At 45.2% G+C, this 24,496-nt stretch overlaps 1 protein-coding gene across 1 annotated transcript in view; it reads left to right on the forward strand.

Moving 5' to 3' along the window:
- The first annotated feature begins 1,416 nt into the window (after positions 1–1,416).
- The window catches only part of LOC144500096 (nucleoside hydrolase-like), a 36,040-nt gene continuing 12,960 nt past the window's right edge, over positions 1,417–24,496 (forward strand). The window contains exons 1-4 of the mRNA XM_078222872.1: positions 1,417–1,452; positions 13,349–13,539; positions 15,087–15,266; positions 15,989–16,100. Of these exons, the coding sequence (XP_078078998.1) occupies positions 13,357–13,539; positions 15,087–15,266; positions 15,989–16,100 (475 nt within the window). The 5' untranslated portion in view covers positions 1,417–1,452; positions 13,349–13,356. The remainder of the gene's footprint in view (positions 1,453–13,348; positions 13,540–15,086; positions 15,267–15,988; positions 16,101–24,496) is intronic.

Genomic DNA, 24,496 nt, shown 5'->3' on the forward strand with positions numbered 1-24,496 from the left:
TGTAAAGAAAATGTAAAAACATTTCTGTCTTTCCCCAGTGATGCTGAATGCATGTTTTCTACTCAGCATCATGTGAAAAATGAGGCAAAGTGCAATGGAAATTTTTCATCTAAATTTAACTTGCTGTCAACTTCTGGGGAAAATCAACAATGATACATTTGTGGGAATGCAGCATAACGTGTCTCATCAATTTGTGTTTCTTCACAGCCCAAAACCATGTTAGAAAATCTAGTCTTATGCCTCTGTGTTCTGATATTTGTGAGGATTAGATTGTTTTTCAAACTTCAAGCATTTAAGTGTCATACATCCAATTTTCAAGGATGCACACTGGTCACTCTGCTTGTAAAACTACATGAAATCTCGTGTCATTGTTTCACCCCAAAGATTTAGATTTGAATAATGTTCTACAATCAAAACTGTTTTGTCAAATTAAATAAAAGTAAAATGTGCAGATGCTGGAAATAGGAAATAAAAACAGAAAATGCTGGATAAACTCAGCATGTCAGGCAGCGTCCATGGAGGGGGGAATAGTTAACGTTTCAAATCCGTAAGACCCTTCTACAGCACAGACTTGAAATGTTAACTGTATTTCATTCCCCACGGAAGCTGCCAGGCCTGCTGAGTTTGTCCAGCATTTTCTGTTTTTATTTGCCAAATTAAGGTTCAGAGACCAGAAGAGAAAATGCTGGAAAATCTCAGCAGGTCTGGCAGCATCTGTAAGGCGAGACACTTTGACAAAGGGTCATCTGACTCGAAACATCAGCTCTTTTCTCTCCTTAAAGATGGTGCCAGACCTGCTGACATTTTCCAGCATTTTCTCTTTTGGTTTCAGATTCCAGCATCCGCAGTAATTTGCTTTTATAAGGTTCAGAGCCACCTGAGAGGTTGTGTGTGGAAAAATGATGTTCCAGGTGAGCTGTTTCGTCAAAATCCTTAAAATAAATTTCCAATTCCCGCCTAATATATTCAAGAGGCGGCTGGATACAGCACTTGGAGCGAATGAGATCAAAGGCTATGACGAAAAAGCAGGATTAGGCTACTGAGTTGGATGATCAGCCATGATCGTAATGAATGGCGGAGCAGGCTCAAAGGGCCAAATGCCGTCCTCCTGCTCATATTTTCTATGTTTCTAATTTCATGATATAAATGCAGCTAGAATCTTATTCCTGTAACAAACTCAACAAGGCCCATGAGGTTGGCCTCTGGAAGTATAAGCTTCCTGATTGAGGCAATGATTGCCTACCCAATCAGGGATTCTCACTTATATAAATAGAGGAGTGTGAAGTCCACTGATACTCCGGATTCTGACTTTATACCTGAAGCATTCTTAGAAGTGGAGTTGAGTTTGTAAATAAATGAAGTCCGGTGAAGGGACACTGGCCTTTGAGAAGTTATTTCAGTGGCGATGAGGAAAAAGAACAACCCTACAGCTAAAAGCCGGCTTTGCTTGGGGTAAGTCATTTTAGTCATAGAGTCATAGAGGTTTACAGCATGGAAACAGGCCCTTCGGCCCAACCTGTCCATACCGCCCTTTTTTCTTTTAAAAACCCCTAAACTAATCCCAATTGCCCGCATTTGGCCCATATCCCTCTATACCCATGTAACTATCTAAATGCTTTTTAAAAGATAAAATTGTACCCGCCTCTACTACTACCTCTGGCAGCTTGTTCCAGACACTCACCACCCTCTGTGTGAAAAAATTGCCCCTCTGGACACTTTTGTATCTCTCCCCTTAAACCTATGCCCTCTAGTTTTAGACTCCCCTACCTTTGGGAAAAGATATTGACTATCTACCTTGTCTATGCCCCTCATTATTTTATAGACCTCTATAAGGTCACCCCTCAGCCTCCGACGCTGCAAAGAAAAAAGCCCCAGTCTATTCAGCCTCTCCTTATAACTCAATCCATCAAGTCCTGGTAGCATCCTAGTAAATCTTTTCTGTACTCTTTCTAGTTTAATAATATCCTTTCTATAATAGGGTGACCAGAATTGCACACAGTATTCCAAGTGTGGCCTTACCAATGTCTTGTACAACTTTAACAAGACGTCCCAACTCCTGTATTCAATGTTCTGACAGATGAAACCAAGCATGCCGAATGCCTTCTTCACCACTCTGTCCACCTGTGACTCCACTTTCAAGGAGCTATGAACATGTACCCCTAGATCTCTTTGTTCTGTAACTCTCCCCAATGCCCTACCATTAACTGAGTAAGTCCTGCCCTGGTTCAATCTACCAAAATCCATTCCTTCGCATTTGTCTAAATTAAACTCCATCTGCCATTCGTCAGCCCACTGGCATCATGCCTCTACTTGGACTCTTTTGACCCTGCTGTAGAGGACTGGGCCCAAAATGTGAAACGCATGAGTTACTTTTTTAGGGTTGACATTGTGGCAGATGAAAAGCAACAAGTCATTCTTTTGACCACTGTGGACCATTGGCATTTGCCATTATTCACAGCTTAACCTTCCAGGAGGCATCAAATAACAAAACCTTCCAGGAATTGGTGGACCTTGTGAGGGAATATTATGGCCCTAAGCCACCTCTGATCCTGAGAAGGTACCGGTTTTACTCAGCACTCCTGGAGATGGGGGAGTCTGTTATGGGTTTCCTAACAAGGTTGAGATGACGGCGGAAGCATGTGAATTCGGGTTTACACTTAATGAGATGCTTAGAGACTGTTTGGTATGTGGGATGAATAATGTTACTACCCAAAAATGCCTGTTGGCTGAAGCCAAACTGGACTTCAAACAGGTGCTGCAGCTGGCCTTATTGTTAAAAAATGTTGCAAGTGGGATATAAAGTTGCAAGGTATCCCGACGGAAGTGAACACCCATGCCAGTTCGATGAGTTCAGCAACCACCACTTGAATACAGGCGAATACATAGCCTCCCTTAGGAAGTATCTGATACAAGTAATTCCAGGTCTTCCTGCGGTACAGCCCTAAAGCAAAGCCAAGCTTTGACCAGTCAACAGTCCTTTCAGAATCCCTCTACAAGGCATTGTAATTGTTGCTGGTATGCGGAGTTGGAGTAGCAAGTGAAGTCTTCAAGACCTAGATTTAGGAAACGACATGTAGGTAGGCCGATGTCCAGGAGAGCCACCCTGGAAGGTCCACCCACATCCAACATGGAACAATTAAACTGCATAGCAATGTCCAAATCAGACACAATTAAGACAACCGCAAGATTAAATGGACATCCAGTATTAATGGAGGTCGATACAGGCACGGCCGTATTGGTGGTCGGAGAATCAGTGTTCAATAAAGTTCACACTGGACTCCAATCCTTAACTTTAATCAAGACTGAGAACTTACACAGGGGAACCTCTGAGAATTGTGGGTACAACCTTTGTTCCTGTCTCTTACAATAAGCAACTGGTTCAGTTGCCATTAATGTTGGTGGAGGGCTCCGAACCTAATGGGGTGAAACAGGTTGACAGAAATCCACCTGGATTAGGTAAACAATATCCAGTTAGAAAATGGGTGATTGAGTGAAGACCTGCTTAAATACCTGGAAGTTTTTACGAGAAGAGCCAGGAATCATAAAAGGAACCAAGGTGACCTTACATGTTGACCAGGACACAGTCCTGCAATTTTGCAAGGCCATCCTGGTACCGTTTGCTTTAAAGGAAAAACTGAAAACAGAAAGTAGAAGACCGGAATGAGATCTGTCCAGCACCATTCGTGCCAATTTTGAAGCAGATGGTTCAGTCCATCTTGGGCAGGACTTGAAACAAACAATAAACTGTTATTCACAGCTGGACAAATATCTGATTTTCCAGATAGAGGATTTATATGCCAAGTTGGCAGGGGGACTCATTCTCAAAATTAGATATAAGTGATGCTTATTTGCAGTTGCAGCTGGATGAGGATTCGCAGAAATATTCCACAATCAGTACTCTTAAGGGCCTCTATTAATACACAAGGTTACCTTCTGGGGTATCGTCAGGCTGCTTGATCTTCCAGAGAACAATGGAGAGCTTTACTCCAGGTGACCATTTACCAGAATGATGATGTCATTACAGTAAAACAAAGACAGAACACCTACAGAGCCTGGAGGAAGTTCTTAGTCATTTTTCAAGGGCCAGCATGCACCTAAGAACGGACTTGTTGATATCTCAAGATACCTATCTGGACTACCAATTGGACAATTCGGCACAGTGGTTGGCACTACTGCTTCACAGCGCCAGGGATCCAGGTTCGATTCCCGGCTTGGGTCACTGTCTGTGTGGAGTTTTCACGTTCTCCCCATGTTTGCGTGGGTTTCCTCCAAGTGCTCTGGTTTCCTCACACAGTCGAAAGATGTGCAGGTTAGGTGAACTGGTCATGCTAAATTAACCCTCAGTGTACCTGAACAGGCACTGGAGTGTGGCAACTAGGGGATTTTCACAGTAACTTCATTGCAGTGTGAATGTAAGCCTACTTGTGACTAATAAATAAACTTTAAAGTCAGGTCTACATCCTTTGGAGGACTGGGTGCGGTTGATTAAAGATGCCCCGGCTCCCATGTCCATCCAGGAGTTACAGTCGTTTCTAAGGCTGGTGACTTGCAAAAGTTAAACAATTAGTATTGAAGGGAGAAACAGAAAGACCAGTACTGCCCCAATTCCATCCGTATTGGAGTAGAAGAGAGCACCTCACAGTAGAAGATGGCATACTGCTATGGGGGCACGAGTGGTTGTTTCAAGTCTGGACCATCATTCCATACTAGCTGAACTATATCACGGATACCTTGGAGTATCCAAAATGAAGATGTTGGCAAAAAGCTATGTTTGGTGGTCCCAAATGGGTGCGGACACAGTGGCGCTTGTGGGTCAGCGTCAGCAATGCCAGTAAGGACAAAAGTTGCCACCAGCAGCTCCCCTACACCCGTGGGAATGGGCGGGTAGACCATGGACTCAGCTACATATGGATTATGCAGGCTCATTCATGGATTTGATGTTTCTAGTCATAGTGGATGCCCAGACCAAGTGGCATGGACATCCAAAGGGTGCATTTGACACCCACAACGATAGCGGTAGAGAAACTTTGCACTTCCTTTTTGACATATGGGATCCTGGAGGTGCTACTCTCTGACAATGGGACATCTTTTGCCAGCCAGGAGTTCACCAGGTTCATGAAGTTGAGTGCGATTCAACATATCAGGACGGTAGAATGCCATCCATCATCGAAAGGCCTCGCAAAGACAGCGGTCCAGACTTCAAAAGCTGGTTTAAATAAACAGCCAGCAGCCTCAATGGACACCAAACTCTCCCATTGGTTATTGATTACAAGATAACCCGCCATGTCACTATAGGAATAGTGCCCACAGAATTGCTCATGGGCAGACAACTCCACACTAGATTAAGTTTGATCTCTTTGAACCTGGTTATGCCAAGGATCCTGCGTGGCTACCAGGGACAGTTGACTCCAGGATGAGGCCGGTATCCTACAAAATATGCATGGGCGAGGCTATCTAGAAAAAACATCTGGACCAAGTGTGGGGCCTGAAATCACAGTTTGTCCAGGAGCAACAATACCCAGCAGACTGAGAACTGAGGAGTGTCCTCCCAGACTGGCCAGCCCCACCTCTACATCGCTCTTGGTTAGGTCTTTGGAGTCTGAAATGAACACTGGGGACAAAACCACGGCTACTCCTTTGCCTCCTGAGGCCAGATCTCCGGCACTTAAATCATAAGAGACGAGCTCCTGTTCGAAACACCCCGCCCACATCAGACGCTGAGTTGGGGTAACCAGACCTGATGCTGAAAAGCCACAAGAGACCTGTGAGATGCACAGGTTGCTGAGGTTCCTTGGACTTAGGGGGAGGGGTGCAGGTAGTAAAGCTAGGGAAAGTCCCAAGATATTCTGTAAGTATATCAATGGGAAGGGGATAACCACGGAAAGAGTAGGGCCCATTAGGGACAAAGGGGGCAATCTAGTGGGTGAAGCCAGAGGACATTGATAGAGTGTTGAATGAATACTTCACATCAGTCTTCACCCAAGAAAACGAGGACGATGGTTTGGAATTCAGGCAGAGACTGTGAGGTTCTTGAGCAAATTGACAAAGGGAAGAACAAGGTATTGGAGGTGTTGGCAGCCTTAAAAGTGGATAAATCTCCTGGTCTAGATGATTTCTTTGAGGAGGTAACAAGGAAGTTAGATAAAGGAGAACCAGTAGACGTGATTTATTTAGATTCCCAGAAGCTCTTTGACAAGATGCCGCATAGGAGACTGTTAAATAAGTTAAATGCCCATGGTGTTAAGGGTAAGATCCTGGCATGGATAGAGGATTGGCTGACTGGCAGAAGGCAGAAAATGGGGATAAAGGGGTCTTTTTCAGGATGGCAGCTGGTGACTAGTGGTGTGCCTCAGGGGTCAGTGCTGGGACCACAACTTTTCACAATATGCATTAACGATTTGGAGGAAGGAACTGAAGGCACCATTGCTAAGTTTGCAGATGATATAAAGATATGTAGAGGGACAGGTAGTATTGAAGAAGCAGGGGGGGCTGCAGAAGGACTTGGACAGGTTATGAGAGTGGGCAAAGAAGTGGCAGATGGAATACAATGTGGAAAAGTGTAAGGTTATGCACTTTGGAAGGAGGATTGGAGGCACAGACTATTTTCTAAATGGGAAAATGCTTAGGAAATCAGAAACACAAAGGGACTTGGGAGTCATTGTTCAAGATTCTCTTAAGGTTAACGTGCAGGTTCAGTTGGCAGTTAGGAAGGCAAATGCAATGTTAGCATTCATGTCAAGAGGGCTAGAATACAAGAGCAGGGATGTACTTCTGAGGCTGTATAAGGCTCTGGTCAGACCCCATTTGGAGTATTGTGAGCAGTTTTGGGCTCCATATCTAAGGAAGGATGTGCTGACCTTGGAAAGGGTCCAGAGGAGTTTCACAAGAATGATCCCTGGAATGAAGAGCTTGTCTTATGAGGAACGGTTGAGGACTCTGCGTCTGTACTCGTTGGAGTTTAGAAGGATGAGGGGGATCTTATTGAAACTTACAGGATATTGCGAGGCCTGGATACATTGGACGTGGAGAGGATGTTTCTACTAGTAGGAGAAACTAGAACCAGAGGGCACAACGTCAGGCTAAAGGGACGTCCTTTATAACAGAGATGAGGAGGAATTTCTTCAGCCAGAGAGTGGTGGATCTGTGGAACTGTTGGCCGCTATATTCACAGTCGGGTGTCCCTGGAGAGGGAGCATGCGGTGTCCGAGGGCACTGTTAACGCCTTCTGTGCATTATTGACCCCTTTAATCGCATTTTGATTTGATGTTTTGTTTCCTTTCCACTTTGTCCTTTGTTTCGGATGGTTCCCCTCCTTTTTGGAGCTGCCTCTTTTAATTTGTCCCCTCATTAATTTGATTTAGTTTATTTGGTTGGCCAAAAAGATTGGTAATAATTGCCTGCCCAATCAGGGAGTCTCACCTGTATATATATATTGTCAAGGCTACTGACACTCTGGACTCTCTGACTTTGTACCTGAAGCACTCTTGGGAGTGAGACTATGTTTGTAAATAAAGGGAATGTATTGAAGGGACACTGGCCTCTGAGTAGTTATTTCAGTTATCCTTGGCTTTTTGTATATTGTGAAAACATAAAGAAATTGGGCTACATTTAATAGGTTGATTATTGTAAGATTAAACTTATTAAGATTTTGATAAACGAGTCTGCTTACTAACTCCACCCAAAAATTATAGATTAACCGTTGATCCGGAGCAATGATTGACCAATGTTTAAAAATCCCCAAGGAAACAGGGGGCAGCAACACACTTTTGATTGATATTTTACAATCTTTAATAACCAACTTTACTAGCCTGTCTACTCCGATAAGTACTATGTTGTTGGTATCTCCTCACTGTTCAACATTTCATAATTCGGCATCATTACCTACCTTTGGAGATTTACTGTGTGATGTGCAATAAATATCATAAGTAAATTGGTAATCATGAAAAATGAAAATAGGCGCTTGAATGGAGCAATCTGATTGTCGACCCCTTGTCCTCCCAGAGGCTGGACTGGCTCCATTTCCTGGATGTGGAGATAGAACATTGAACATAGAACAGTACAGCACAGAACAGGCCCTTCGGCCCACGATGTTGTGCCGAGCTTTGTCTGAAACAAGATCAAGCTATCCCACTCCCTATTATCCTGGTGTGCTCCATGTGCCTATCCAATAACCGCTTAAATGTTCCTAAAGTGTCTGACTCCACTATCACTGCAGGCAGTCCATTCCACACCCCAACCACTCTCTGCGTAAAGAACCTACCTCTGATATCCTTCCTATATCTCCCACCATGAACCCTATAGTTATGCCCCCTTGAAGATGTAACTACTAGAGTTGACAAGGGGGCGTCAGTCGACGTGGTATATTTGGAATTTCAGAAAGTACCTTCAGCATGATCTGGCCAGGTTGGGTGAATGGGCAAATCAATGGCAGATACAGTATAATTCGGATAAATGTGAGATTCTTCACTTTGGAAACAAAAACAAGAAGGTAGATTACTACTTGAATGGCTGTAAATTGGGAGAGGGGAGTGTGCAGCGGGACCTGGGTGTCCTTGTGCACCAGTCGCTGAAGGTGATCATGCAGGTGCAGCAAATGGTATGTTGGCCTTCATTGCAAGAGGTTCCGAGTACAGGAACAGGGATGTATTGTTGCAATTATACAGGGCCTTGGTGAGGCCACACCTAGAATATTGTGTGCAGTTTTGGTCTCCTTTTCTGAGGAAGGATGTTCTTGCTCTCGAGGGAATGCAGCGAACGTTTACCAGGCTGATTTCGGGAATGCGGGACTGATGTGAGGAGAGATTGACTAATTAGGATTGTTTTCGCTGGAGTTCAAATGAATGAGGGGGGATCTCATAGAGAATTATAAAATTCTAACAGGACTAGACAGAGTAGATACAAGAAGGATGTTCCCAATGGTGGGGGTGTCCAAAACCAGGGGTCACAGTCTGAGGATACAGGATAGACCATTTAAGATGGAGATGAGACATTTCACCCAAAGAGTGATGAACCTGTGGAATTTATTACCACAGGAAGTAGTTGATGCAAAAACATTGAATGCATTCAAGAGGCATATAGTACTTGGGATGAACAGGATCAAAGGTTACAGATAGGCGCTTCTGTGGACGTGAAAGAGATTCCAGGTTGGTATGTTGCCTCCCTGCTGCCAGGGTCCAGGATGTCTCTGAACGGGCAGAAAATATTCTGAAGGGAGAGGGTGAACAGCTAGAGGTTGTGGTACATATTGGTACTGACGACAGGTAGGAAGAGTGACGAGGTCCTGCAGCAGCAGTTTAGGGAGTTAGGTAGAAAGTTAAAAAGCAGGACCTCTAGGGTTGTAATCACAGGATTACTCCCTGTGCCACGTGCCAGTGAGGCTAGAAATAGGAAGACAGTATAGCTCAACACATGGCTGAACAGCTGGTAGGAGGGACGGTTTCAGATATCTGAACCATTGGGATCTCTTCCGGCAGGTGGGACCTGTACAAGAAGGAGGGGTTGCATCTAAACTGGAGGGGCATAAATATTCTAGCCGGGAGGTTTGCTATTGTCGCACGGGAGGATTTAAACGAGTTTGGCAGGGGGTTGGGAACCAAAGCAAAGGTGAATTAACTGAAGGGGAATGAGAGAGTAGGGCCAGTAAGACTCAGAGGAAGAGCAGGCAGGGTGTGGTTGCTAATTAAAGAGGGTCTGGTGGACTAAAGTGTGTTTGTTTCAATGCGAGAAGTGTAACAGGTAAGGCAGATGAACTTTGAGCATGGATTAGTCCTTGGAACTATGATGTTATTGCCATTACAGAGAGTTGGTTAAGGGAAAGACAGGATTGGCAGCTTAACGTTCCAGGAGACAGATGTTTCAGGCGGGATAGAGGAGGATGTAAAAGGGTGGGGGAGTTGCACTACTGGTTAAGGAGAATATCACAGTTATACTGCGGGAGGACACATCGGAGGGCTCATACAGCGAGGCAATATGGGTAGAGCTCAGGAATAGGAAGGGTGCAGTCACAATGTTGGGGGGTTTACTATAGGCCTCCCAACAGCCAGCAGGAGATAGAGGAACAGATATATAGGCAGATTTTGGCAAGCTGTAAAAGTAATGGGTTGTTGTGGTGGGAGATTTTAACTTCCCCTATATTGACTGGAACTCACTTAATGCTAGGGGCGTGGATGGGGCAGAGTTTGCAAGGAGCATCTAGGAGGGCTTCTTGAAACTGTATGTAGATAGTCAAACTAGGGAAGGGGCTGTACTGGACCTGGTATTGGGAAATGGGCCCAGCCAGGTGGTCAATGTTTTAGTAGGGGAGCAGTTTGGGAACACTGACCACAATTCAGTATGCTTTAAGGTATTGATGGATAAAGATAAGTGTCGTCCTCAAGTGAAGGTGCTAAATTGGAGGAAGGCTAATTACAACAATATTAGGCAGGAACTGAAGAAGGTAGATTGGGGGCAGGTGTTTGAGGGCAAATCAACATCTGGCATGTGGGAGGCTTTCAAGTGTAAGTTGATCAGAATTCAGGACCATAAAGATGAAGGATAAGTATGGCAAGTTTTGGGAACTTCAGATAACGAGAGATATTGTGAGCCTAGTCAAAAAGAAAAAGGAAGGATCTTTCAAGGCTAGGAGGCTGGGAACATACGAAGCAAATGTGGAATACAAGAAAAGAAGGATGTGGAGGTTTTGGAGAGGGTACAGAAAAGATTCACCAGGATGTTGCCTGGCATGGAGGGCATTAGCTATGAGGAGAGGTTGCAGAAACTTGGTTTATTCTCACTGGAACGACGGGGGTTAAGGGGAGACCTGATAGAAGTCTACAAGATTATATGGGGCATGGACAGAGTGGATAGTCAGAAGCTTTTTCCCAGGATGGAAGAGTCAATTACTAGGGGGCACAGGTTTAAGGTGCGAGGGGCAAGGTTTAAGAGAGATGTACGAGGCATGTTTTTTACACAGAGGGTGGTGGGGGCCTGGAGCCCGCTGCCGGGAGAGGTAGTGGAAGCAGATATGATAGAGAGTTTTAAGGGGCGTCTTGACAAAAACGTGAATAGGATGGGAATAGAGGGATATGGTCCCCGGAAGGGTAGAGGGTTTTAGTTCAGTCAGGCAGCATGGTCGGTGCAGGCTTGGAGGGCCAAAGGGCCTGTTCCTGTGCTGTAATTTTCTTTGTTTTTTGAAAGTATAAAGAAACTTAAGCAAGGAGTAAGGAGAGCTAAAAGGGGTCGCAAAAAGTAATTGGCCAGCAGAATTAAGGAAAATCCCAAGGCTTTTTATACATATATAAAGAGCAAGAGGGTAGCCAAGGATAGGGTTGGCCCACTCAAGGACAAGGGAGGGAACCTATGCGTGGAGCCAGATGAAATGGGTGAGGTATTAAATGAATACTTCGCGTCAGTATTCACCAAAGAGAAGGACTTGGTGAATGATGAGTCTGGAGAAGGGTCATGTTGAGATCAAAAAGGAGGAAATACTGGGGTTCTTGAGAAACATTAAGTTAGACAAGTCTCTAGGGCCTGATGGGATATACCCCAGATTACTGAAAGAGGCAAGGGAGGAAATTGCTGGGGCCCTGAGAGAAATCTTTGTATCCTCACTGGCTACAGGGGAGTCCCAGAGGATTGGAGAATAGCCAATGGTGCTCCTTTGTTTAAGAAAGGTAGCAAGGATAACCAGGTAATTACAGGTCGCTGAGCCTTACGTCTCTGGAAGGTAAATTATTGGAGAGGATTCTTCGAGGCAGGATTTACTCCTACTTGGAAATTAGTGGACGTATTAGTGAGAGGCAACATGGTTTTGTGAAGGGGAGGTAATGTCTCACAAACTTAATCGAGTTTTTCCAGGAAGTGACGAAGATGATTGATGAGGATAGGGCAGTGGATGTTGTCTACATGGACTTCAGTAAGGCCTTTGACAAGGTCCCTCATGGCAGACTGGCACGGGATCAGAGGTGAGCTGGCAAGATGAATACAGAACTGGTTCGGTCACAGAAGACAGAGGGTAGAAGTGGAAGGGTGTGTTTCTGAATGGAGGGCTATGACAACTGGCGTTCCTCAGGGATCAGTGCTGGGACCTTTGCTGTTTGTAATATATATATAAATGATTTGGAGGAAAATGTAACTGGTTTGATTCGTAAGTTTGTGGACGATACAAAGGTTGGTGGAATTGTGGATAGCGATGTGGACCGTCGGAGAATACAGCAGGATATAGATCAGTTGGAGACTTGGGCGGAGAGATGGTAGATGGAGTTTAATCCAGACAAATGTGAGGTAATGCATTTTGGAAGGTCTAATACAGATGGGAAATATACAGTAAATGGCAGAACCCTTAAGAGTATTGATAAGTAGAGGGATCTGGGTGAACAGGTACACAGGTCACAGAAAGTGGCAAAGCAGGTGGAGAAGGTAGTCAAGAAGGCATACGGCATACTTTCCTTCATCGGCTGGGGCACTGAGTTTAAAAATTGGCAAGTCATGTTGCAGCTTTATAGAACCTTACTTAGGCCACAATTGAATATAGTGCTCAATTCTGGTCGCTACACTACCAGAAGGATGTGGAGGCTTTGGAGAGGGTACAGAAAAGATTGACCAGGATGTTGCCTGGTATGGAGGACATTAGACATGAGAAGTTGGAGAAACTTGGTTTGTTCTCACTGGAATGACGGAGGTTGAGGGGCGATCTGATAGAAGTCTACAAGATAATGAGGGGCATGAACAGAGTGGATAGTTAGAAGCTTTTTCCCAGGGTGGAAGAGTCAATTACTAGAGGACATAGGTTTAAGGTGTGAGGGGCAAGGTTTAAAGGAGATGTACGAGGCAGGTTTTTTACACAGAGGGTGGTTAGTGCCTGGAACTCTCTGCCGGGGGAGGTAGTGGAAGTAGATACGATAGTGACATTTAAGGGACGTCTTGACAAATACATGAATAGGATGGGAATAGAGGGATATGGTCCCTGGAAGGATAAGGGGTTTTTGTTCAGTCAGGCAGCATGGTCGGTGCAGGCTTAGAGGGTAACTTTTGGCACTGCAGTGAAAAATGGGCCAAAGGTGTAAAGTCATGAATTTTGTACTTTCACCAGACTTTTGAACTATCAGGAGCTTGGGTCTCGTTGTTGTTCAGTTGATCAGGTTAATGGACTGAGGTAATATGAAATACAATATCAACTTTGTGTCCCTATAACATCTCAGATATTGCATTCAATGGCAAATGAACAGTTTTGCCACTCATTACACTTACAGCTACCCATTCATTCACCAGTGCTCAGTGCCACCAGAAGTATTAACCTAAAACATTGACTAATAGATACTGTTTTAATAAATTCGATCTTACACTTTTTTTTGTTGGGGGGAGCGCACAGGTTCTGAAATGGCAAAGAAACTGTTGCTCGTAGATCTCGACTGCGGGGTGGATGATGCCCAGGCATTGATGATGGCTCTTGCAGCTCCTAATGTGCAGATCCTGGGCATAACATGTACTCATGGAAACACAACAGTTGAAAATGTGTGCAAAAATGTACTCCGGGTGCTAAAGGTTTGCCAACAGACAAAGGTGATAAAAATTATTAATATTATAGTATTCTGTGATTCTGATTCTGTGATTCATTCAAAAGTCTGATGGCAGCAGGGAAAAAGCTGTTCTTGAGTCGGTTGGTGCCTGACCTCAGACTTCTGTTGGTGAAGTGTTTCTACACCCAAGCACTTAAAACACTTACTGCATTACCAGAGAAATAGCAGCATCTTATTGGTCCAATCTAACGCAGCCCTAACTTCTGATTATAGTTAAATTACATACTTGACTTTCATACAGAATGAAGCAGCTGTGTGAATTTTATCTGATTATTTAACTTAAAATATTTAAATTTATTTCTAATTCCTGATCACCTCATGAGTTTTTGTTTTAAAAATAATACCTGATTCAGTTTGAGTTGTATTACAGTATTTGTAAAATGTCTCTTTAAAAATGCATACACATTTTGTCTGATTAGACTTGTAAAATTAAGAGTTCAGAACAAAGGAGGAAAAATTCCTCTGTTGGCTTTCTGTAACAATGTAAATGAACTCAAAGAAAAATGGCTCCAAAATTCCTGGTCTTAGGTAGGAAGAACCATGGTGCATGTCACATGATGTGGTAATGGAGCGGGGGTAATATGGAAGAGTAACAACATTGGTAGGGGAGGGGGAGAGCAGTGGTGTGGAAGGGGGTCAAATTTGAAGTGGCCCCAGATTCCAATGTTTAAAATCTATTGGGTGAGCTGGATGTTTCTTGTTCACATCACTCCCATCCTGACATCACTAAAAGATGCAGAATTAATGGGATGATATTCACAATTAAAAAGTTACAACTTTGCTGTGGCCAACGTAAAGAATACCTGCACGTTACAGAAGTCAGGATTAGGGCGGCTCGGTGGCACAGTGCTTAGCACTGCTGCCTCACAGCTCCAGGGGCCTGGGTTCGATTCCTGGCTTGGGTCACTGTCTGTGTAAAGTTTGCACATTCTCCTCGTGTCTGCGTGGGTTTCCTCCGGGTGCTCCAGTTTCCTCCTGCACGCCAAAGATGTGTGGGTTAGGTTGATTGGCTATGCTAAATTGTCCCTTAGTGTCCCGGGATGCGTAGGTTAGAGGGATTAGCACGGTAAATATGCAGGGTGACGAGGGTGGGGCCTGGGTGGGTTTGTTGTCGATGCAGACTCGATGGGCCGGATGGCCTCCTTCTGCACTGTAGGGTTTCTATGATTCTATGACTTACTACTACCAGTTGATCACTGATTGCTTTTGGAAAGCAACACGAGGAGAAAGGAAATTTTTTTAAATGTCCCCTTACTTCCTCCAAAACTAAAGTGTATCAAGCTCCCTGGATGAGCAGATACAAGGCAGTGTCAAAGAGGGTACAGTCATTCACCTCTTCTATGTAAGAGAGCTTGATTTTGGGATGAGTGATGGGTCAGTTTGATGGGCAGAAATTTTGCCCAATGACATGTTTGATGGCAGAGAGCTTTTAACGAATTCCAAAACCCATGTATTTCATGTCATTACAATTATTGTATTTCATCCTTCATGAATGCTGTTAAAGATTTTTTATCCTTTCTATAATTGCAGATTCCTGTGTTCCGAGGTGCAAGTAAATCTCTTCTTGAAAGTCAGCTAAGTGCTAGTCAGTACCATGGAAAGGATGGTCTGGGTGATGTTCCAGATCCTAAGGCTCCAGGGTTGGAATATGTACAAGCTGAACATGCAGTTACTGCCATGATAAGAATAGCCACTGAAAATGCCGGTCAGGTGAGGCATATGGGTATCAGGAATTGAAATACTCATAGTCAGTGGAGCATAGAACCAGGAGTAGGTCATTCAGTCCCTGAAACCTATTCCATCATTCAATTAGATTATTACTGATATGTATCTTACTTAACACCCTTGGTTCCATAATCTTGCCTCATAAAAATGTATCAATCTTCATTTTGAAATTTTCAGTTGACTTTTCTCAACAGGTTGTTAGGAAATAAACTTACACATTTCCACTACACTGTGCAAAGAAATGCTTTCTGACATCACCATTGAACAACCTAGCTCTAATTTTGAAATTATGCCATATGTGTTCTTAACTTTCCTACTGGAAAATTTAGTTTCCCTCTGTTTACCCTAACAATTCCTTTAGGTGGGGACTTTAAAATTGATACTTATACTGGTATAACAAACTCTTCCACACCCTGCTGGGAGGTTTGAATAATCTACATTGCCATTCACATCCAGATCTAAGCTTGTAGTGGACATAAAGTTAAAATCAGATTTTGCAGATGGTTACATCCAATGAGGGAGCAAGGACACCTAACAACTTTATTATTGTTTAATAAGAACAAACCTATTTGAACTACAAGTGCAAATCTAAAATTAACCATAATGTGTAAAATGGAGAAAGAATGATAATAACTGTTCTATTTTAAAATTGTACAAGACAACTGTAACTTTATTACATCTCAGTCACTTCGTTTGTTACTCCACAGGTCTCTCTTGTGGCTATTGGGCCCCTGACCAATATTGCTTTGGCATTTAAAATGGATCCCACCTTTCCATCTAAGTTAAAACATCTGTACATCATGGGAGGAAACACAGAAAGTATGTCTTACAACTTATTTGTACAATTCTCTTAACTGGAAAACCTCATACCTGAATCTGACCCAGGCCTTGCCTGATATTCATTGCATGTACTTTTAATAATCCGGGGGAGGGGGTGGTTTCTTTCCATGTTCTAAGTCCACCTCCTGGCTGGTTGATAGTGGGAGCAAACCTAGATACAGCTGATAGTTTTATGGCATAGCAGTTGGTAACATTTGCACTTACCCAATGAGTCACTGGGGAAACTCTGAAAAAATGTTCTCCAGATTAGAACGTAGGGGCAAAATTGTTTTGGCAATGTGTGGTTTCAGGCAGGAAAAGTGATGATTAATCTGCAGGCGGCATTGGTAGCTTTCCGTGCCATATTTTTAGCCACTTTGGGGGGAAAAAAATTGCACCTGATTCATGTGGCCTCTGATTCGCCTGCCCTGCTATAGTGGGACACTCCATTTAATGGCCACCTCAGCAGTTCCCAAACACTTTTTCATGGTCCCAGACACAAAATGGCTGTTAAGAAGTCGGCACCAAGATTCACGGAGACATCCCTCGGCAGACTGCTGCATGTTGTGGAGCAGTGTCAGCACATCTCGTTCCCGCAGAAGGGGAGGCGACTCTCGAGCGAGTCACTAACTCCACATGGGAGAGTTTAGCAGAGTTAGTAAGTGCTATCTACCTGCATCCAGTGCCATAAAAGGATGAATGATCTTTTCCGTTCTGTCAGGGTAAGACACTCCTCATCATTCATGACGCTCACACTCACACCCATCACACATCCACAGGGGGCTCACTCTTTTCCAGTTCATGGAAACGCACCCTCACTCTCCCAAACACTACTTAAACTCTCCTGGGGCTTGTCACCCCATCACCTCCCATTCACCAACCACACATGCCAGGCATCCTTACCATCTACCCTGGCAAACAGCATGTTACACTCTCTCCATCTGCTTTCATGTAGGACAACCTGGCTCGGAGAGTGAACCCAGACAGGTGGTGGAATGCCCAAGTTCAAAGTCCTCTCTCAGTTCGAGGAGAGAGTCCTCCAGCTAGCTGGGGAGGAAGATGACCAGCCCTGAGCCAAGGGTGAGGTGGGATATCCCAGGCAACTAGCATTCTAAGAACTTTTGGAGGCCAAGACTCTGCTAAGACCCAGTCAGACGATGTGCCTCTGTACTCGGTGATGCCTCGATTGCTGGAGCTCCAAAGGCAAAGTTGGAAACCTCAGGAACGGATGTCAGATTGAAAGGCCAAATAGAAGAGACACTCCAAGGCTGTCAGGTCAACAGCGCAAGGATGGCGGACGCAGTTTGATTTTGATTTGATTTATTATTCACATGTATTAGCATAGAGTGAAAAGTATTGTTTCTTGCGCGCTATACAGACAAAGCATACCATTCATAGAGAAGGAAATGAGAGAGTGCAGAATGTAGTGTTACAATCATAGCTAGGGTGTAGAGAAAGAGCAACTTAATGCAAGTAGGTCCATTCAAAAGTCTGACAGCAGCAGGGAAGAAGTTGTTCTTGAGTCCGTTGGTACGTGACTTCAGACTTTTGTATCTTTTTCCCGAAGGAAGAAGGTGGAAGAGAGAATATCTGGGGTGCGTGGGGTCCTTAATTATGCTGGCTGTTTTGCCGAGGCAGCGGGAAGTGTAGACAGAGTCAATGAATGGGAGGCTGGTTTGTGTGATGGATTGGGCCACATTCACGACCTTTTGTAATTCCTTGCGGTCTTGTGCAGAGCAGGAGCCATACCAAGCTGTGATACAACTAAAAAGAATGCTTTCTATGGTGCATCTCTAAATGTTGGTGAGAGTCGTAGCTGACATGCCAAATTTCCTTGGTCTTCTGAGAAAGTAGAGGCGTTGGTGGGCTTTCTTAACTATAGTGTCGGCATGGGGGGACCAGGACAGGTTGTTGGTGATCTGGACACATAAAAACTTGAAGCTCTCAACCCTTTCTACTTCATCCCCATTGATGTAGATAGAGGCATGTTCTCCTCTACGCTTCCTGAAGTCGATGACAATCTCCTTCGTTTTGTTGACATTGAGGGAGAGACTATTGTTGCCGCACCAGTTCACCATATTCTCTATCTCATTCCTGTACTCTATCTCGTCATTGTTTGAGATCTGTGCCACTACGGTGGTGTCGTCAGCAAACTTGAAAATTGAATTGGAGGAGAATTTGACCACACAGTTATAGGTGTATAAGGAGTATAGTCGGGGGCTGAGAACACAGCCTTGTGGGGCACCGGTGTTGAGGATGATCGTGGAGGAGGTGTTGTTGCCTGTCCTTACTGATTGTCGTCTGTGGGTTAGGAAGTTCAGGATCCAGTCGCAGAGGGAGGAGCCAAGGCCCAGGCTACGAGTTTGGAGATGAATTTCGTGGGAATAATAGTGTTGAAGGCTGAGCTGTAGTCAATAATAGGAGTCTGACATAGGTGTCTTTGTTAGCTAGGTGTTCCAGGGTTGAGTGCAGGACCAGGGAGTTGGCGTCTGCTGTGGACCTGTTGCAGCAGTAGGCAAACTGTAGTGGATCCAGGTAGTCCAGGAGGCTGGAATTGATTCATGCCATGACTAGCCTTTCGAAGCATTTCATAATGATGGATGTCAGAGCCACCGGACGATAGTCATTGAGGCACGCTGCTTGGTTTTTCTTAGGTACCGAGATGATGGTCGTCTTCTTAAAGTTGGGCTCTTGGTGCAATACTTCTGTCCTGCACTGGTGGAGGGCATGAATTCCATGGTGCAGGATGTGCACTCCATGGTTCAGGCACTTGTGGCCATCCACAAGGAAAGGGAGAAGGAGAAGCTGGTGCATAGCCAGCAACTTTCCACCCAGGAGACTACGGGAGTGTCCAGCCCATCTGACTCCCCTCTTCCTCTGACCATATCAGCTACAGCCTCACAGGCCGAGAAGGATGGCACTGCCACATGGCAGCAGCTCGAAAGCAGGCTGGGGCCCTCCAGAGAATGTCCACGAAGATCATCACACACAACAGGGTGTGGCAGACAGCAGGCTGTCTCTAGCTCTGCTGTGGATCCTGGGGGTGCACCATGATGTAGCAGCAGGGTTAGAAAATTTAGTTGCACAGTGTAGACTTAGGTGTTAGGCACTTGTAGATAGTGATCCATGTAAGTTAGCATCCACCTCTGTAAATAATATAAATCTCACTTATCGTAACCACTCAATGGCTCCCTCATCTCATAAGATTTATTCATGTAGTGACACTGAGACAAGTGCAACCGTGTTCCACAGCAAGGCTGGATGCTCACTCCACAGCCTCTTCCATCTGCTCTCTGCAAGGCTGCCCACACATTGGTTTGCATCCACTCAGAGTGACAGAACACATCAATCATGCCAGTTTCTTCTTGGTATTGAGGACATCCTTAAAGTCTTAAAGTTTATTTCATTTGTCACAAGTAGGCTTACATTAACACTGCAATGAAGTTACTGTGAAAATCCCCTAGTCACCACACTCCGGCGCCTGTTTGGGTATTAGCACGGCCAATGCATCTAACCAGCACATCTTTCGGACTGTGGGAGGAAACTGGAGTTCCAGGAGGAAACCCACGCAGACATGGGGAGGACGAGAAAACTCTGCACAGACAGTGACCGAAGCCAGGAATTGATACCCGGGTCCCTGGTGCTGTGAGGTAGCAATGCTAACCACTGTGCAACCATTCAGAGCTATCACTCAACCCAGTCATTGTAAATGTCTGATCTCAGCACATGGAATCCAGCAGCGAGACCCTTATGAAAAGAGTGCATCTGCCTCTTGTGACACCTAACCTCAGGGGCCCACCTATCTAAGGAGGAACCCAGAGCAGGAAAGATGAGACTGTGCAACATTGCACTGATATGAGCCTGGCTTTCAGCCAGCCAGGAGTCAGACATTTGTAGTCGCTCTTTGAGGAACAAGGTACTGTCTCCACTGTAAGTCCTCCTTTAATGTTGGAACAATGAGATACATCCACCTCCCCATGACACAAGCCTTATCTGTGAGGAGTTCACTGCCAGCAGTCAGATAGGAGACCAATGCACGTGGAAAAGACTTCAGGATGATGAAATGTTATCACTGGCCTTAATCATCATCACCCTTGAAACGGGGAGTTATGAGCACATCTTGAGCTCTTCTACACCTTCTGGCCGTTGCCTGATGGCCCACCTTCTCTCCCTCCAGGATGTCCTCTTCATCAGAGGAGATGTGCCACTCCTCCATACCTTCCTCAGGTAGCTCCTCACCCACTGAAGTGTCAGGTTGTGAAGGGCACAGCAGATGAAAATAATACTTGACACCTTTTCTAATCTATGTTGCAGAGCTCCACCAGACTGGTCCAGGCAATGGAACTGCATTTTCAGCATCCTGATGGTCAGCGCCATCAAAGTATGAATAGCAGCATAAGCCTTGTTATATCTTCTCTCTGCTTCACCCTGTGATCTTCGCACAGGCATCATCAGCCACATCCTCAGGTGGCATCACTTGTCCCTGAGGAGCCAATCATGTAGCCTCTGTGCTCTCTCAGAAACATTGGGTATCTGAAAGAAGCTAAGGATATAGCTATTGCAAACACTCCCCGGGAACTTCAAACACACTGGAGGATATGCTTTGTGTGGTTGCAAACTAACTAATCATTTAGGGAGTGGAAGCCCTTGCAGTTGATGAACTGCATCCCTGATGCAAAAGCCTGCAATCTGGGCAAATACCATGGCTTCTGCGTCCTGACTAGCCTAATCCTAGTCAAAATGGATGTACTTGGAGGAAATAGATGTTCGGAGGGAGGATGTCTTGGCAGTTTTGAATAAACTGAAGGTCGATAAGTCCCCTGGGCCTGATGAAATGTATCCTAGGATTCTTTGGGAGGCAAGGGATGAGATTGCAGAGCCTTTGGCGCTGATCTTTGGGTCCTCGCTGTCCACGGGGATGGTGCCAGAGGACTGGAGAATGGCGAATGTTGTTCCTCTGTTTAAGAAAGGGAATAGAAATGACCCTGGTAATTATAGACCGGTTAGTCTTACTTCGGTGGTTGGTAAATTGATGGAAAGGGTCCTTAGGGATGGGATTTACGACCATTTAGAAAGATGCGGATTAATCCGAGATAGTCAGCACGGATTCGTGAAGGGCAAGTCGTGCCTCACAAATTTGATAGAATTTTTTGAGGAGGTAACTAAGTGTGTTGATGAAGGTAGGGCAGTTGATGTCATATACATGGATTTTAGTAAGGCGTTTGATAAGGTCCCCCATGGTCGGCTTATGATGAAAGTGAGGAGGTGTGGGATAGAGGGAAAGTTGGCCGATTGGATAGGTAACTGGCTGTCTGACCGAAGACAGAGGGTGGTGGTCGATGGAAAATTTTCGGATTGGAGGCAGGTTGCTAGCGGTGTGCCGCAGGGATCAGTGCTTGGTCCTCTGCTCTTTGTGATTTTTATTAATGACTTAGAGGAGGGGGCTGAAGGGTGGATCAGTAAATTTGCTGATGACACCAAGATTGGTGGAGTAGTGGATGAGGTGGAGGGCTGTTGTAGGCTGCAAAGAGACATAGATAGGATGCAAAGCTGGGCTGAAAAATGGCAAATGGAGTTTAACCCTGATAAATGTGAGGTGATTCATTTTGGTAGGACAAATTTAAATGTGGATTACAGGGTCAAAGGTAGGGTTCTGAAGACTGTGGAGGAACAGAGAGATCTTGGGGTCCATATCCACAGATCTCTAAAGGTTGCCACTCAAGTGGATAGAGCTGTGAAGAAGGCCTATAGTGTGTTAGCTTTTATTAACAGGGGGTTGGAGTTTAAGAGCCGTGGGGTTATGCTGCAACTGTACAGGACCTTGGTGAGACCACATTTGGAATATTGTGTGCAGTTCTGGTCACCTCACTATAGGAAGGATGTGGAAGCGCTGGAAGGAGTGCAGAGGAGATTTACCAGGATGCTGCCTGGTTTGGAGGGTAGGTCATATGAGGAAAGGTTGAGGGAGCTAGGGCTGTTCTCTCTGGAGCGGAGGAGGCTGAGGGGAGACTTAATAGAGGTGTATAAAATGATGAAGGGGATAGATAGAGTGAACGTTCAAAGACTATTTCCTCGGGTGGATGGAGCTATTACAAGGGGGCATAACTATAGGGTTCGTGGTGGGAGATACAGGACGGATATCAGAGGTAGGTTCTTTACGCAGAGAGTGGTTGGGGTGTGGAATGGACTGCCTGCAGTGATAGTGGAGTCAGACACTTTAGAAACATTTAAGCGGTTATTGGATAGGCACATGGAGCACACCAGGATGATAGGGAGTGGGATAGCTTGATCTTGGTTTCAGATAAAGCTCGGCACAACATCGTGGGCCGAAGGGCCTGTTCTGTGCTGTACTGTTCTATATCTTCTATATCTATACTTGTGAGCCCTTATAAAGAGTGCGTCCGTCACTTGATGCATTTATGAACGGAAGCCTGCGAAAATGCCAAAGGTCATCGGTGCAGCCTTGAAAGGAGCCAGTCACATAAAAGTTGAGGGTGGTTGTGACTTTCAAAGCCATAGGCAGTGGAAGCCCTCAAGTTCCATGCAGTGCTAACTCCTGAAGGTGACATAAGTGAGCCACCGTGCCTGGACAGGTGAAGTCTTCGGCAACATTGGTTGTCACTCATCTCTAGGAAGGTCGGGTGTGACTGTAGACCCTGCGCTGTATAAGGTGCAGGGCTGAACTGCCATTCTCAGGAGTCTCTCCTGTGGCAGTACAGCAGGCCCTGCCACCACTTCCTCCTCAGGATTCTGCTCTTGCCTCTGGAGAGCCAGACGCCTCTGTTGATGTCTTCTCTTCTCTCATTGCAGTAGAAAAATGATAGCCAGTTCCCCAGGCTCCCTCTCTCCCTCACGGTCATCAATGCAAGGGAAAACATAAGAACATAAGAAATAGGAGCAGGAGTAGGCCATCTAGCCCCTCGAGCCTGCCCCGCCATTCAATAAGATCATGGCTGATCTGACGTGGATCAGTACCACTTACCCGCCTGATCCCCATAACCCTTAATTCCCTTACCGATCAGGAATCCATCCATCCGCGCTTTAAACATATTCAGCGAGGTAGCCTCCACCACCTCGGTGGGCAGAGAATTCCAGAGATTCACCACCCTCTGGGAGAAGAAGTTCCCCCTCAACTCTGTCTTAAACCGACCCCCCTTTATTTTGAGGCTGTGTCCTCTAGTTTTAACTTCCTTACTAAGTGGAAAGAATCTCTCCGCCTCCACCCTATCCAGCCCCCGCATTATCTTATAAGTCTCCATAAGATCCCCCCTCATCCTTCTAAACTCCAACGAGTACAAACCCAATCTCCTCAGCCTCTCCTCATAATCCAAACCCCTCATCTCCGGTATCAACCTGGTGAACCTTCTCTGCACTCCCTCCAATGCCAATATATCCTTCCTCATATAAGGGGACCAATACTGCACACAGTATTCCAGCTGCGGCCTCACCAATGCCCTGTACAGGTGCATCAAGACATCCCTGCTTTTATATTCTATCCCCTTCGCAATATAGGCCAACATCCCATTTGCCTTCTTGATCACCTGTTGTACCTGCAGACTGGGCTTTTGCGTCTCATGCACAAGGACCCCCAGGTCCCTTTGCACGGTAGCATGTTTTAATTTGTTTCCATTGAGATAGTAATCCCATTTGTTATTATTTCCTCCAAAGTGTATAACCTCGCATTTCTCAACGTTATACTCCATTTGCCATATCCTCGCCCACTCACTCAGCCTGTCCAAATCTCTCTGCAGATCTTCTCCGTCCTCCACACGATTCACTTTTCCACTTATCTTTGTGTCGTCTGCAAGCTAAAACAAAATAATTAATGGGTGAGTTATCAGCTCCAAGGGTTGATCCTTTCCCCGTTCAACTCTGGCTGCTTGCCGACAGACTCTGATTACTGTGCTGGCCATCACATTGAGGACCTGTCTCTCAATCTTTCAGAATGGAAAATGACCCCAGCTTTCCCCACTCAGCCGGACCAAGTGGCCACAGATTGGAAATCCTACTGCTGGCCGAGCTCTCATGCAAGATGAATACAATTGTCCCTTGGTTTATTCTAAGACCCCGCACGCTCCCTATAAAGGTGGGGTGGGGGGGGGGGGCTATAAGGGTGCCGCAGCACCTCCACCTGATAGATCAGAGTGCTCTGCTTAGCCATTTTTATTCATTCGTGGGCATTTAAGAGTCAACCATATTACTGTGGATCTGGAGTCATATGTAGGCAACAGATTTCCTTCCTTAAAGGACATTAGTGAACTAGATGGGTTTTTATGGCAATTGACAATGGTTTCATGGTTATCATTAGACTTTCAATTTCAATGATTGAATTCACATTTCACCATCTACTATGGTGGGATTTAAACCCAGGTCCCCAGAACATTGCCCGGGGATTC

This window comes from Mustelus asterias, chromosome 10 (genome assembly GCF_964213995.1).
Source record: "Mustelus asterias chromosome 10, sMusAst1.hap1.1, whole genome shotgun sequence".
In the NCBI taxonomy this organism is placed as follows: Eukaryota; Metazoa; Chordata; class Chondrichthyes; order Carcharhiniformes; family Triakidae; genus Mustelus; species Mustelus asterias.